This window comes from Oncorhynchus gorbuscha, linkage group LG05 (genome assembly GCF_021184085.1).
Source record: "Oncorhynchus gorbuscha isolate QuinsamMale2020 ecotype Even-year linkage group LG05, OgorEven_v1.0, whole genome shotgun sequence".
Lineage (NCBI taxonomy): Eukaryota > Metazoa > Chordata > Actinopteri > Salmoniformes > Salmonidae > Oncorhynchus > Oncorhynchus gorbuscha.
In genome coordinates, this window is record NC_060177.1 from 83953051 (window position 1) to 83966188 (window position 13138).

Below are 13138 nucleotides of genomic sequence, written 5' to 3' on the forward strand. Positions count from 1 at the left end.
TATGTCCTCCCACCTATCAGTTTCATGTTGCCCGCGAAAGCCACAACGCAACAATAACAGAATCATATATTTCTGGGACGAGTGCCAACGCATCGCCACGGTCTGCGCTCATGTACATCTGAAGTAATCGGATAGTGAAACTTGCCAGCCAACCAGAAAAGCAAAGCGTTCTTTAAAGTCAGGGCAATCTTGTTCCTGTAAAGATTATGTTTTATAGAAAAAAAGATTTTGCAAAAACAGTAAATATTTAGTTACATCCAGGCTGTATTATACATCCGGCCGTGATAGGGAGTCCCATAGGGCGGCGCACAATTGGCCCAATTGGTTTGGCCTGGGTACGCCCTCAATGCAAATAAGAATTTGTTCTTAACTGAGTTGCCTAGTTAAATAAAAGGTTAAATATAAATACATTTAAACAAATGTGGAGTAGAGTTTTATAGTTACGTGATGACGTCACGTACGTATCTTCAAAAAATGAATCGTCAATCATTTATTCGAAAAAAAATACAGCTTCCATCATTTGTTCATTTGTCGTGTTAAAGTTTGATAAAAAAATACTCTCGTCGAACGAATACAAAAGTTGTCAATCAAGAACATTTCTTCTATAGCTGCCTTTCCATTAAACATGTTGCAATTAAAAAAATCTTCCGTTCTATTTCTATGGATTTAATCCTATCGAAATCCTTTTTTTTTTAAACTAGGCCCTGATAAGCCTACGCATTCCAACGTGTATATAAAAATAAGAGAGAGAACTACATCCCTGCCTTTTTTAAATTTTATTTAAAAAAAAGTTAATTTTGTGTTTGAGAAATACAAAATGTTACATTATTGTCAAATATGTAATTTAAAATGAGGCAAATGGCAACAATTAATTGAAATAACCATGTTAAGTATCACCTAATAAGCCTGAAGCTAAAACAAAACAAAGGTCAAATGGGTGGTAAAAAAGCAAACCTATATACTGCATCTACATACTGTACAAACCAACCATTACACACACAGCAAAATAGTTTTCATAAAGTCTTACAACACCTAAAAAGTGACAAGTTCATCGATATCTCTATCTTCTAGCTGTAATGGATGTTCAAGATTTTCTGCATCTTCGTGGTCAACTGAAAAAGAGATTGGATATACAGATTTGGGTTATAGTTGCATCTACAGTATAAGATCAATACAAAACAGCAACAGAACCGTTATATTTGAGTAATTTAGCAGATTCTTGTCCAGAGCGACTTTTACGAGCAATTAGGGTTAAGTTCCTTGCTCAAGGGCACAGACAGATTTTTCATCTAGTCGGCTCTGGGATTCGAACCCAGCGCTCTTAACCGCTAGGCTACCTGCCGCCCAGTTACAGTTCTATCCACTGTGTATTACGGATACATGTGCAAATACAACATTGCAACATTATTAATAGTGTCACATTTAATATCAACTACACATTTTGAAAACAACTAATATACAGCCAATACCCAAGTGGGAAATTCCCCCACCCCCCTACAACTTGGAAGCAGAAAATCATTCCTTACTGGATGGTATTGTGTGTATCTCTACAAGTGTAGTATTGTGTCCGTTGGTCAGAGGCAGAGGTGGCAGTCTGGGTATAGCTTCATGAAACACCTCTTCATCTGCCTCTACCAGGCTCAACACATCTCTCTCCCCCATTTGCTCAAATCCATTACCTGTAATTTAAAAAAAATACGTATATTTAGATTTCAAAGTAGGTTGTTAGTATTTGCATATATCTTTTAGCAATTCGGTAACTTCACAAGTCAGTTATCATCAAAGAATATCATCTTAGGTGATGGGGGTCATATTATCCATTCCCTTTCATGAAATTATACAAAAATAACCAGGGGTACAACTTTGGTTTTAGGGGGGGGGACATAACTATTCTTTTTAGTTATGTCCCCGTCTCCAGTGACAATTGCACCCCTGAAATAACAAAGGCAGATAATCTGATATGGCACAGGCAGTTACAAAGTTTAAGCCCTAATCAACCAAAGGGACATTATAATGCTTGGGAAAAAGATCTTACCCAGGCATATTCGGTCACGGTTGGAGTATATTGTTTTAGCAATAACAATGCCAGATCCTACTATCAAAATAGCTAGGAATATCCCTATGATTGCTCCAGTGTATTGAGAGGTGGCTGTGGAAACAAAACAACATTAGACATGATTAAGTTAAAAAAAAGTTAAGTCACTAAAGAGAAATGAATGTACAATAATCTAAAGAGTCTTGTTAGAAGCTAACAGGGAGAGGCAACAGGTTTAGTGACATTCCAGGGAAGGTGTTGCCTTGCTACCTTTCTGCACCTGTAAGATCATCAACATAGATTATCACAAGGACCAGGATGGAGTCTGCAGAGATATCCAATCTGTAAACACACACCTCTCTGAACTAACCTTTAACTGTTAAATAGATCTCCAACTCGCGGACCATCAGTGGGTTCTCGCTCCTGCAGAAGTAGAAGCCCTCGTCCTGCTTGGTGATGTTGACTATAGTGAGGGTGAAGGTGGGGCCCTGCTCTGACAGGACGTACTTAGGGCTGGAGACTACATCCTCCTGCTGGGCTGTCCTCTGCCATCTGGTGAGGGCTGGAGGCAGGGAGTTGGACTCTGTACACGTTAATGTCACGTTGGTTCCTTCTACCGCTGTGACTAGTGGTTCCCCTTCAGGATAGGGGGACTCTAGGGGACGAGGAGGGAGACAGGGGTTTAGACTGGGTTAGTGATAGATACACATCTAGCTAGATATCCTTCTACACAGGTATGCACACAATCACACAAACTGCATTGGGTGTGACATGGGAAAAGTATAGCCTGGTAAGAGGTGTAGGTAACACATTATTTTTGTTCTTCCTCATTGTTTGAGTCATCTTGCCTGGTGCTCAGAAACGCTGATAAATTACTTCAAAATATCTCGCCTTTCTGGAATCACAAAGACAGCTCCCTCCTTTGCAGGTTTCTTTTGGAATCAGACCAGGTGTGCCACAGCCACTGGTGTTTCACACATTACTATTATTCTATGAGCTTTGTACAGTTGTGGAAACCATTCAGTTGGTTAAAAGCTGAAAGTAAATAAGAGACAGACGAGATGTCTCTTTTAGTAATTACCAAACATCATCGTATCAATAAATTGGCCAATGGTAGGGTGTCCCAATAAAGAACCCTGAACTGAAAGGGGATACCTAGTCAGTTGTACAACAGAAAGGAAAGGGGGATACCTAGTCAGTTGTACAACAGAAAGGAAAGGGGATTCCTAGTCAGTTGTACAACAGAAAGGAGGATACCTAGTCAGTTGTACAACAGAAAGGGGGATACCTAGTCAGTTGTACAACAGAAAGGGGGATACCTAGTCAGTTGTACAACAGAAAGGAAAGGGGGATACCTAGTCAGTTGTACAACAGAAAGGAAAGGGGGATACCTAGTCAGTTGTACAACAGAAAGGGGGATACCTAGTCAGTTGTACAACAGAAAGGGGGATACCTAGTCAGTTGTACAACAGAAAGGAAAGGGGGATACCTAGTCAGTTGTACAACAGAAAGGAAAGGGGGATACCTAGTCAGTTGTACAACAGAAAGGAAAGGGGGATACCTAGTCAGTTGTACAACAGAAAGGAAAGGGGGATACCTAGTCAGTTGTACAACAGAAAGGAAAGGGGGATACCTAGTCAGTTGTACAATTGAATGCAGAACTGATATTGACACGTTTCGGGGCATCTATGTACAGTTGCAATATGGAAACCATAAAGCTGAATGCAAACAAAAGGCATATCAGATGTTGGCTGGGTGTGCATCCCAAATGGCACCCTATTGCCTATATAGTACACTTATTTACCTATGGGTCCTGTTCAGAAGAAGTGCACTATATAGGGAAGTGTTCCATTCACTACGTTTGCAGTCATTTCTCACTTACTCAGGGTGAAGGAGCAGAACTTATCCTCTCCTGGACTTATCGTAGGGTGATGCCCACTACACTTCAGCACCTGCCCATCGAACAACAACGACCTGTTCAGATTCACCACCAGATTATCTGTCTCCTCCGAGTCCATCAGTTGTCCAGCCACCTAAAAGAACCACAAAGTAAAAAATTGAGGAACACACACACACACACACACACACACACACACACACACACACACACACACACACACACACACACACACACACACACACACACACACACACACACACACACACACACACACACACACACACACACACACACACACACACACACACACACACACACACAAAAAGCATGTATCCAATTAAATAATGTTTTAACCCCCATAAAACAAACACCTGCTTTGCATGGCTCCCTGACTTCTGATGCTTCTCCCCCCAGAATAACGTGGGAGAGGGGTAGCCTCCAAACCAGCTACAGCTGAATTGGACTTGGGACAGATCCTTCCCTGTGTTCCACAGACACTCTGGGTGCCTCTCTGGGGAATCTAAAGGAGAAAGATGGATGTTCTTTACAGTATATAATTGATGAGGTATTTGGGTTATTACACAACAATAAGATAGGTACACAAGTCATTTGAACAAGCACCACTGGCCACTGTATCTGATAGGCATCTATTAGGAGCTTAGGATATATACCGATATTGAAATTGTCACTAATCCCCGAGCAACCACTATCAGAGACCATTAAGTCTGTTTCCCTTATAGTCACCTACAGTATACAAGCAGCTCTGTGCTAGAGCCAGCAGCCTTCTGGGAGATTGAGTTCTGGGCTCTGCAGCTGTAGTTCCCCTGAGCTGTGGGCTGAACATCCTCTATCCTGAAGTCCAGCCATGACCCTCTGCCCACCGCCAGAGAGTCATTACTGGACTCCACACCCTGAAACCCCCAGGACAGGCTCTGGGAGGGGTAGGACAAGCTGGAGCAGTTGAATGACACCGTGGAACCCCTGACAACAAAGAGGGTTCCGTTGGAAAGAGGCGTGGCTGGCTGGATGTCTATGATGCTATTGTCAGGACCACCTGCAAGAAGTAAACATGAGATACTTTACTATAGTGTTGCCGAAGAAGGCAGACATTTTCCACTTGAAAACAGTCCTCACAGTATACAACAATCAAGCCTTGTTACAACCCAAGGCACCCATCTTTCATTATTGAGCAATGTGGAATGATTCCATAACATACACAACGTTTGTAAAAAATTATACAGTCCCATTCCATCCATCCATCATATACTACATAATGGTCAAGGTAACACTGCAGTACCCCTCTGATCATGATTGTTCAAATGCCTACAAAACACACAGGCTACTACAGTATGTGCTATGAAACCAGCCCCAGCACCAAATCATCCGGAATAACCAGTTTCAAGGCAATAATTGTTCAAAATCATTTGTAGGGAAACTGCCAGGGCAATTGACCAAGATACCAGTACAGTATCTTCAAGTCATTATATGAAGGACATCAACACACATTGTTATGATAAAACACAGATACTTACTGACTATTTGCAATGTGAGACTTGTTTGAGTTTTGTTGTTATGGGGTAAAGAATCACAGAGATAGGTCCCCTCATCTGATAGATTAATTCTGTTGATGTACAAGCTTTGATTGTACAGTATGGTCAGGTGCCCTTCACTTGGGGATATTGGAATTATAATGGAATGATTGCGTTCAATGGTAAACTGGCCATTCGTCATCCATCGCGTGAATGAGGGGGTCACATTGGTCGCAGTGTTCCAACACGGAAGTATAATATTCTCTCCCAGTGTTCCAGCTACAGTAGTTTCATCCGAGCGCCCATTTGCTGCAACTTTCATAAAAACAATGAGCACGATAATTTAAGACAAGAGACGCGATTCAACAAATTGCTTATAAAAGTGAACAGTAGGCCTATATAGATCAAAACGTCAGACCTAATATATAACTAATTTCACTGTTGTAGGCTAAAAACAATTGATTATGTTTCATAAACATGTCACAAGTGGACACTCACCGGTCTGATGCATGACCTGAAGAAAAATTGCAACTGCGAAGCCATTCATAATTATTCCTCCTACTGTATAGCATATATACTCTGATTTATAGTTAGACAAATGGTTTGGTTGCCAACCTCTGTCTGACTACCTGTTGTGCATGCGGTGACACAACGCACCTCTACACCTAGTTTACATAACACTGATTAGAGTAAATGATATAGGAATTATGAGCCACGATAATTCAATATTTTTCTTCTCCATGGAACTGCCACATGCTATAATTTTTCAGCCATTTGGCTACCTGGCTGTTTACTCACGCGCGTTTATCCGGAAACTTCAAACCACACCCACCACTTACCTTCTTAAAGGTGCAGCAGGGGATTTCTAGTTTATTGACAGTTGATACCGCTGTCACCGTGCTGATCAACGAGGCGGGTTACCCAAGTTCACTGAGAAGGTGACAGACAGCCTATTATCTCTTTCTCTAGATTGACACAAAAGTGTCTGAAATGTAGGTAATATATATATATATATGTATATGAAGTGAAATGAAAAATGAAATGTAGGTAATATATGTATATATATATTACCTACATTTCAGACACTTTTGTGTTAGTTTTCCCTGAGTTAGATTTCAATCTAGAGAAAGAGATAATAGGCTGTCTGTCACCTTCTCAGTGAATTTGGGTAACCCGCCTCGTTGATCAGCACGGTGACAGCGGTATCAACTGTCAATAAACTAGAAATCCCCTGGCCATTATATATATATATATATATATATATATATGTATGTGTGTTTTTTAAAATCTTAAAGACACAATGTAGCTTTATCAGCAAAACGTGACAATTTGAGTAGGAGTGGACCTTGGTCATGAAAAGAACATTCTCGAAAGATAAATTCGCGTCATTGGGCAGTAAAGTGAGGGATTGATAGAAACTTAGGCCAATCACAAGTGCTAACTGCAGAGCTAGACGTACTGCGATTGGCCTAAACGCAATGCATAGTCAGGACTCCGGGCCCTGCCTGTGCCTGCCCCCTTGTGTTTTTGTGCAGAATAAGTCAAAACAGCTCCTTTTTGCAGCTCTCCGGAATCAGTCAAAATGCCGGTAGATTTAAGTCAGTGGACAGGGAATCTTGCCCTAACAGAGGTGGATGAGAAGCCTGCACAGACCCTCCATGTCAAGTATGGCTCTCTTGAAATCGACGAGTTGGGCAAAGTGCTCACGCCAACACAGGTACTGTCAAAGACGGAACGATTATTTATTTTAGAACTAAACCAAGATGGACCATGCCTGTCTTTTCCAATGGGACCAAACGAGTCAAAGTGGGCAAAAATATAAGTAAATGAACAAAGTAAATGTGTATTCAGAAATGTAACATTGTATAGCTGTGATAACTGCAGAAACAGCAACGCCCTTTTTGTGCCACACTCGTTTATTTTACAATTGTGTTCTGTGAGCAATGCCCTAGATTTGTCCATGCCGACTCCATTAAAAAGTACTCTCTATCCCTATGATCAGTCAAACAAAACAGCTAATCGTTTTTGGTTTATATTATTTAGTCGCTGACCTTTCTCCAACACTGTGGTGTACACTGTTCGAATGAGTTACTCGCCATTGCATCGGCGTTCATATTTGACATAATAACTAACGATTTAGCGAATATTTTAAATAACTAAACCAAGATCGACCATGCCTGTCGTTTCCAATGGGACCAAACGAGTCATAGTGGGCTGAGCCAAACACGAGCTAATGAGATCCTATTGGCGCGTTCGAGCCTGTATCTGCGCCGCCTATCTGAGGTGCGCCTGTGCAATAACTGAATTTGCCTTTGCACTCCTATACGCGATATATACACACACTTTTGGAAAGGGTAAAGTCTAAAACTTAGTCCACAACATATTATAGTTTGGGAACAGAACCGTGTTGAGAACAAATGTTTAATTGGTGCGAAAATGTGCAGAATGTCTTTCAAAATCCATATCGTTCCATCTTCTCCGGCCAGTGTGCTTCCTCTCACATATTTGGTAGTGAGCGGAAACGCCAAGCGGATGCTTCACATTCATACATCCGGTAAAATATCATTGTTCTATGGAGTTAGCTTGCAAACTAGCTAGTGTCTCGAATATAATTCAGAGTTGTAGGGTTAACAGCACGTGCTCACGATTATGCTCAATAGATAGATAATTGTTGCTACATTACATGAAATAAGCTAATTAAAAAAAATATTGATTGGTAGCAGAATAGCCATATTGATTGCTAGCTAGCTAGAATTTGCATGACCAGGTTTATTAGCAAAAATGTGACACAATGCACAAAACCGTGTCAGTGTGCAATAATGTTCCAGTCTTGCTTAGACTGCATAAGAGGTGGTCTGACCATACACTGACTGTCTGCACTGCAGAGAAGAGGGTTGGGCACTGACTATGTTAATCAGCACTCTTAGTGCAGGATTTTTGGCCTAACTCAAATGAACAATTATCCACAGTTCAATCTAACATCCTTAATACATTAAACTGATTTGTTGCTTATTGTTTGTTATACCAACTCTATTAAATGTGATTTGTATTTGTGATAGTAACCATATTTATTGGTCAAATACACATGATTACCAGCTGTTAATGAGAGTGTAGTGGAATGCTTGTATTGTGATACCAAAATGGGATGGGTTTGTATTTATTGAGCCCAACTACATTCCCCTTGGTTTGTTTCTTCACAGGTGCAGAGCCGTCCCACCTCTATAGGGTGGGAGGGGTGTGACTCTACAAAGCTGTACACCCTGGCCATGACTGACCCCGACGCACCCAGCAGGAAAGACCCCAAATTTGGGTGGGCTGCCGTAGGCCTGGGCGATATATCAAATTAGTTTTAGCACAATATTCTAAATGCATGCTTCTTTTTTTTGGGGGGGGGGGGGGTCTAACCAGTTTGCTTCTTCTGTGCTGTGTGCACCTTCCCATTTTTCTCTCTCACTCACACACACTTACAACAACAAAGCTGAGAGATCACTTCTTCGTCTCTGACAAGTGGTTTCAACTTGCTATTTGCGTTTGAGGTTGGGTCCAACAGAATGGGTCACATGGACACCAACACATATAAAAGAGAAGTTAACCTTTCTCATGATACCCTTTTTCACGTCTCAACTCCTAAAATGATGTGCAGAGCAGACTACTGAAACATCACGACTGTTGTATACATGTGCAGTAAGCATTAAACACAATTATCTAAGGAGTTGGTATTTTGTTCTCATTCTGAGAAATTAGGTAGGTCACTTAATATCAACATTTGCTTAAATTTTACACAAATGTCCTGATGAATATAATTCAAAAAAAAAAAAAAAGAGTTGAAGGAACTGAAAGCAGCACCATGAAGATGAGAAGGATCAGTTTGTTGGGCTTAGTTTTTGCACAGTTTTAACCAATTATTAACCTTTAATGCGTGATCATTGAGCAACAACACATTATTCACTTATTGTCATTCTCCCTCTGGTTTCTGCTTAGTCACACTACAAGTGCCATCACTGCACAAGAAACAGGAACACTGACGTTGTATTGTTATTCTTTAAAAGACAGAAAGCCTAGGAAGTTGTCCAGCATTTGTCATCTTGTGACAAATTTACTGACTTGCCTAGTTAAAAAAACAATTAAAAAAACAAGATTAGGGGCCGTTGGCATTAGACTAGCATTGGGTTTTGGTAACTCGTTCTCATTCTAAGAAATTAGGTAGGTCACTTAATATCAACATCTGGGGAAAATAGTGGACAAGCTAGCATGCTGTTCAAACATGGACAGAAGGGTGTGTTGTTAAAAATTCAACTGTTCTACCGTGTTACTAGCAGATAGATCCAAGTTGGCTGAACTTGAAATGTAAATGGTAGCTGAATACTCACTAGCATGTGGGCTTTTGCATGACATTGTTTGAGACTGGGGTTAATTTTCGATAACGCCTGCTCTAAGAAGTCATTTTAAGAGTGAATGTGCATTATGCATTGTTCTGGTAAATTGCATTTTCGTAGACTTGACAACCAGATCAGTGATTATTGGGGGGGGGGGGGGGGAGTAGGTTTAACTATTTTGATAAAATTAGTGGGTCTTTTGGCGTGGAGGCTTGACCTTTTTAATTGTACAATAAAAGCTTATTTTGAGAAAACAAATGAGATGAATTGCCCATAAATGTGAATTTATCAAGATTATTTTTTGGGGCCATATCGCTCAGCCCTGGGCTTGCAACTCCCTTTTTATTGGCTCTTGGATCGATTATGCAAAACGTTGCTTGACCTTTTCACCCCCTGATGATTTATTAAGCCAACAGATTATCGATAACACAATCTTTTTTTCTTAAATGTTTTCAAGGATGTTGGATAACCATATGTTTTTCTCCTAACTAATGTATTCTTTTGAAGGGAGTGGCATCACTTTCTGGTGGTGAACATGAAGGGAAACGATGTCTCCAGTGGATGTGTCATGTCCGACTACGTTGGGTCTGGCCCTCCAAAAGGCACTGGTAACCTTATCCAATGATGATTGGAGCGACTTCTATTCCTCTAGAAATTTCTGAAACTTGAATGTGACATTTTCTACACACTTGTATTATTGGACATGTGGTGCATTGCTTCACATAGCCTTTGCACTTCCTCCCTCATTGACCACGTGACATCTTTGTCCTGTCTCTGTGTGTGTCCCCCAGGTCTCCACAGGTATGTGTGGCTGGTCTACGAGCAGTCAGGAAACCTCTCCTGTACGGAGCCAGTCCTCACCAACTGCTGTGGAGACAACCGCGGCAAGTTCAAGATCAAAGAATTCCGGCAGAAATACGGACTGGGAGTTCCCGTGGCTGGAACCTGCTATCAGGCAGAATGGGATAATTATGTCCCTAAACTCTATGAGCAACTGGCTGGAAAATAAACAAAGGATTATTCAGAAATTAACATTATGTAGATAACTGCAGGAACCACAATGCCTTTTTTTTTTTTTTTTTGCCACACTGATTTATTTTACAATTGTATTACGTGAGCAATGCCCTAGAGTTGTTCACGCTGACTCATTAAAGTCATCTCTCTATCCCCATGATCAAACAAAACAGCTAATCTTGTTTGGTTTACAATCTTTTGTCGCTGACCGTTCTCTAACACTATTTGAATGAGTTACTCTATGGTTGCATCAGTTGTTTTTGTAGACACTGGCGATAATGAAAATGAGTGCTCCTTTAACACAACCTGGCCCTGCATAAACCATTCAGTGGTGGACCTTGAATGTGCCCAAGATGTCACCATATTAATAGGGAGCATCAGCAAACTCAAATCCATGACTACCTGTATACAGCAAATCATGGATTTCAGTTGAAAATCCAATGACAGATTAGACAGAAGTTGTGTGATGAGCACTTTATTTACAAATATAATTAAAAGCTGACAGATTCATGCTTTCTCTTAATCCTGGAAAACAAAATGAAAGTGCATGCAAAGATAAAGCATTTATTTACTGATCTGGTTGATAAGAAAATACTTTGCAGCTTTTAAAGCAAAAAATGAATTTCAAGAAACACAGAGTGATCGAGTCGACTTACTGAAGGAAGAGGAGTAATCATCCATTTAAAAAAAAGAAATATTTGAATAACAATTAAAATACGAAAATAAGTAAAAGCTCTACATAAATTGTTCTATACACAAAATACATGTCCCTCCCCCTGCGACAAAGCCCTTTGTGCTACCTGGGAGTAGGGATTCACATGGGCGCCGTCTCAAATCACACCCCTATTGCCCTATAAGTACTGCACTACATAGGGAATAGTGTGCAATTCCAGACGTAATATTCACATTACATGCCAGTGCAGAGTACCAGGGTGCATTGCAAGTTTCTCCTCAGTGTCCCTCCCAAGTCAAGTTTATAATCAAACTGATTCACGTACCAATATGTACATTATGACTTAAAACATGTTCTCAACATATGAAATTGCTTAACATTTTTACATAAAAATGTCCTGATGAATATAAATCTAAAAAAAGAGTTGAAGGATCAGTTTGTTTTTGGGCTTGAAGTTTTGCAGTTTTAACCAATTATTAACCTCTAATGCGTGATCATTGAGCAACACAACATTATTCACTTATTGTCATTCTCCCTCTGGTTTCTGCTTAGTCACACTACAAGTGCCATCACTGCACAAGAAACAGGAACACTGACGTTGTATTGTTATTCTTTAAAAGACAGAAAGCCTAGGAAGTTGTCCAGCATTTGTCATCTTGTGACAAATTTACTGACTTGCCTAGTAAAAAAAAAAAAGAGTACCATGAGATCGGGGGCCCCGTTGGCATTAGACTAGCACTGGGCTGGTGTGTGTGTCGGTGAGAATCAGTGACTAAAGACCCCAACTGGTCAAATCAGACCAGGTCAGCGGGATGAGGAGGGTCAGACCAGAGGATGAAGATCGAGAGACAGAGGCCACGAGGAGATTACCAGCGCTGGTCTAGTCATCCTTGGGGGTCCAGGGTTACCAGGACTGGTCATCTGTAGTCATCCTTGGGGGCCCAGGTTACCAGGGCTGGTCTAGTCATCCTCGGGGGGGGTCCAGGTTACCAGGGCTGGTCATCTGTAGTCATCCTTGGAGGGGTCCAGGGCCCCCAGGTTACCAAAGCCCAGACGGAGACTCTCCATGTCGAACATGTCAATCTCTCTTGACTGGCGCTCCAGTAGGTGCTTGATCCTCTCTGTACGCTCCTTCTGAAGGGAAGCCAGCTCCTCTTCAATCTACAAAACAACAAATGAGTTCATTAAACTATCAGAAGAGTATTTGGAATCACAACATACTGAAGGTAAGGTATGAATGAGTACTGCTGAGTTTGACCTGCAACAGCTGCTCGTTCAGGTTTTTGCTCAAGCTAGTCTAGGGGATTGATTTGAAATTCAACATGAATCTATATAACCACTCCATGGTCAGCAAAGTACAGACATAAATACAGCTGCACTAGTACAGACATAAATACACCTGCACTAGTACAGACATACATACACCTGCACTAGTACAGACATAAATACACCTGCACTAGTACAGACATAAATACAGCTGCACTAGTACAGACATAAATACACCTGCACTAGTACAGACATAAATACACCTGCACTAGTACATACATAAATACACCTGCACTAGTACAGACATAAATACACCTGCACTAGTACAGACATAAATACACCTGC

General features: G+C 40.9%; 3 protein-coding genes across 5 annotated transcripts in view; 1 reads left to right on the forward strand and 2 right to left on the reverse strand.

The window, feature by feature from the left end:
• Positions 1-728: 728 nt before the first annotated feature.
• Positions 729-6280, reverse strand: LOC124036587 (V-set and immunoglobulin domain-containing protein 10-like). Its single transcript, XM_046351340.1, has 9 exons — positions 5963-6280; positions 5468-5779; positions 4684-4989; positions 4307-4455; positions 3918-4068; positions 2406-2690; positions 2036-2149; positions 1527-1679; positions 729-1112 (listed from the first exon to the last, which is right to left on the reverse strand). Exons 1-9 carry the CDS (start codon positions 6009-6011, stop codon positions 1033-1035), a joined length of 1599 nt encoding a protein of 532 aa, XP_046207296.1. The 5' UTR covers positions 6012-6280; the 3' UTR covers positions 729-1032.
• A 690-nt stretch (positions 6281-6970) lies between these two features.
• Positions 6971-11026, forward strand: pebp1 (phosphatidylethanolamine binding protein 1). Its single transcript, XM_046351348.1, has 4 exons — positions 6971-7181; positions 8665-8774; positions 10348-10448; positions 10632-11026. Exons 1-4 carry the CDS (start codon positions 7047-7049, stop codon positions 10847-10849), a joined length of 564 nt encoding a protein of 187 aa, XP_046207304.1. The 5' UTR covers positions 6971-7046; the 3' UTR covers positions 10850-11026.
• A 287-nt stretch (positions 11027-11313) lies between these two features.
• LOC124036592 (serine/threonine-protein kinase TAO3-like) overlaps positions 11314-13138 on the reverse strand; it is a 147582-nt gene continuing 145757 nt past the window's right edge. For all 3 annotated transcript variants that reach the window (XM_046351344.1, XM_046351345.1, XM_046351346.1), the window contains one exon: positions 11314-12688. In XM_046351344.1, the coding sequence (XP_046207300.1) occupies positions 12527-12688 (162 nt within the window). In that variant the 3' untranslated portion in view covers positions 11314-12526. The remainder of the gene's footprint in view (positions 12689-13138) is intronic.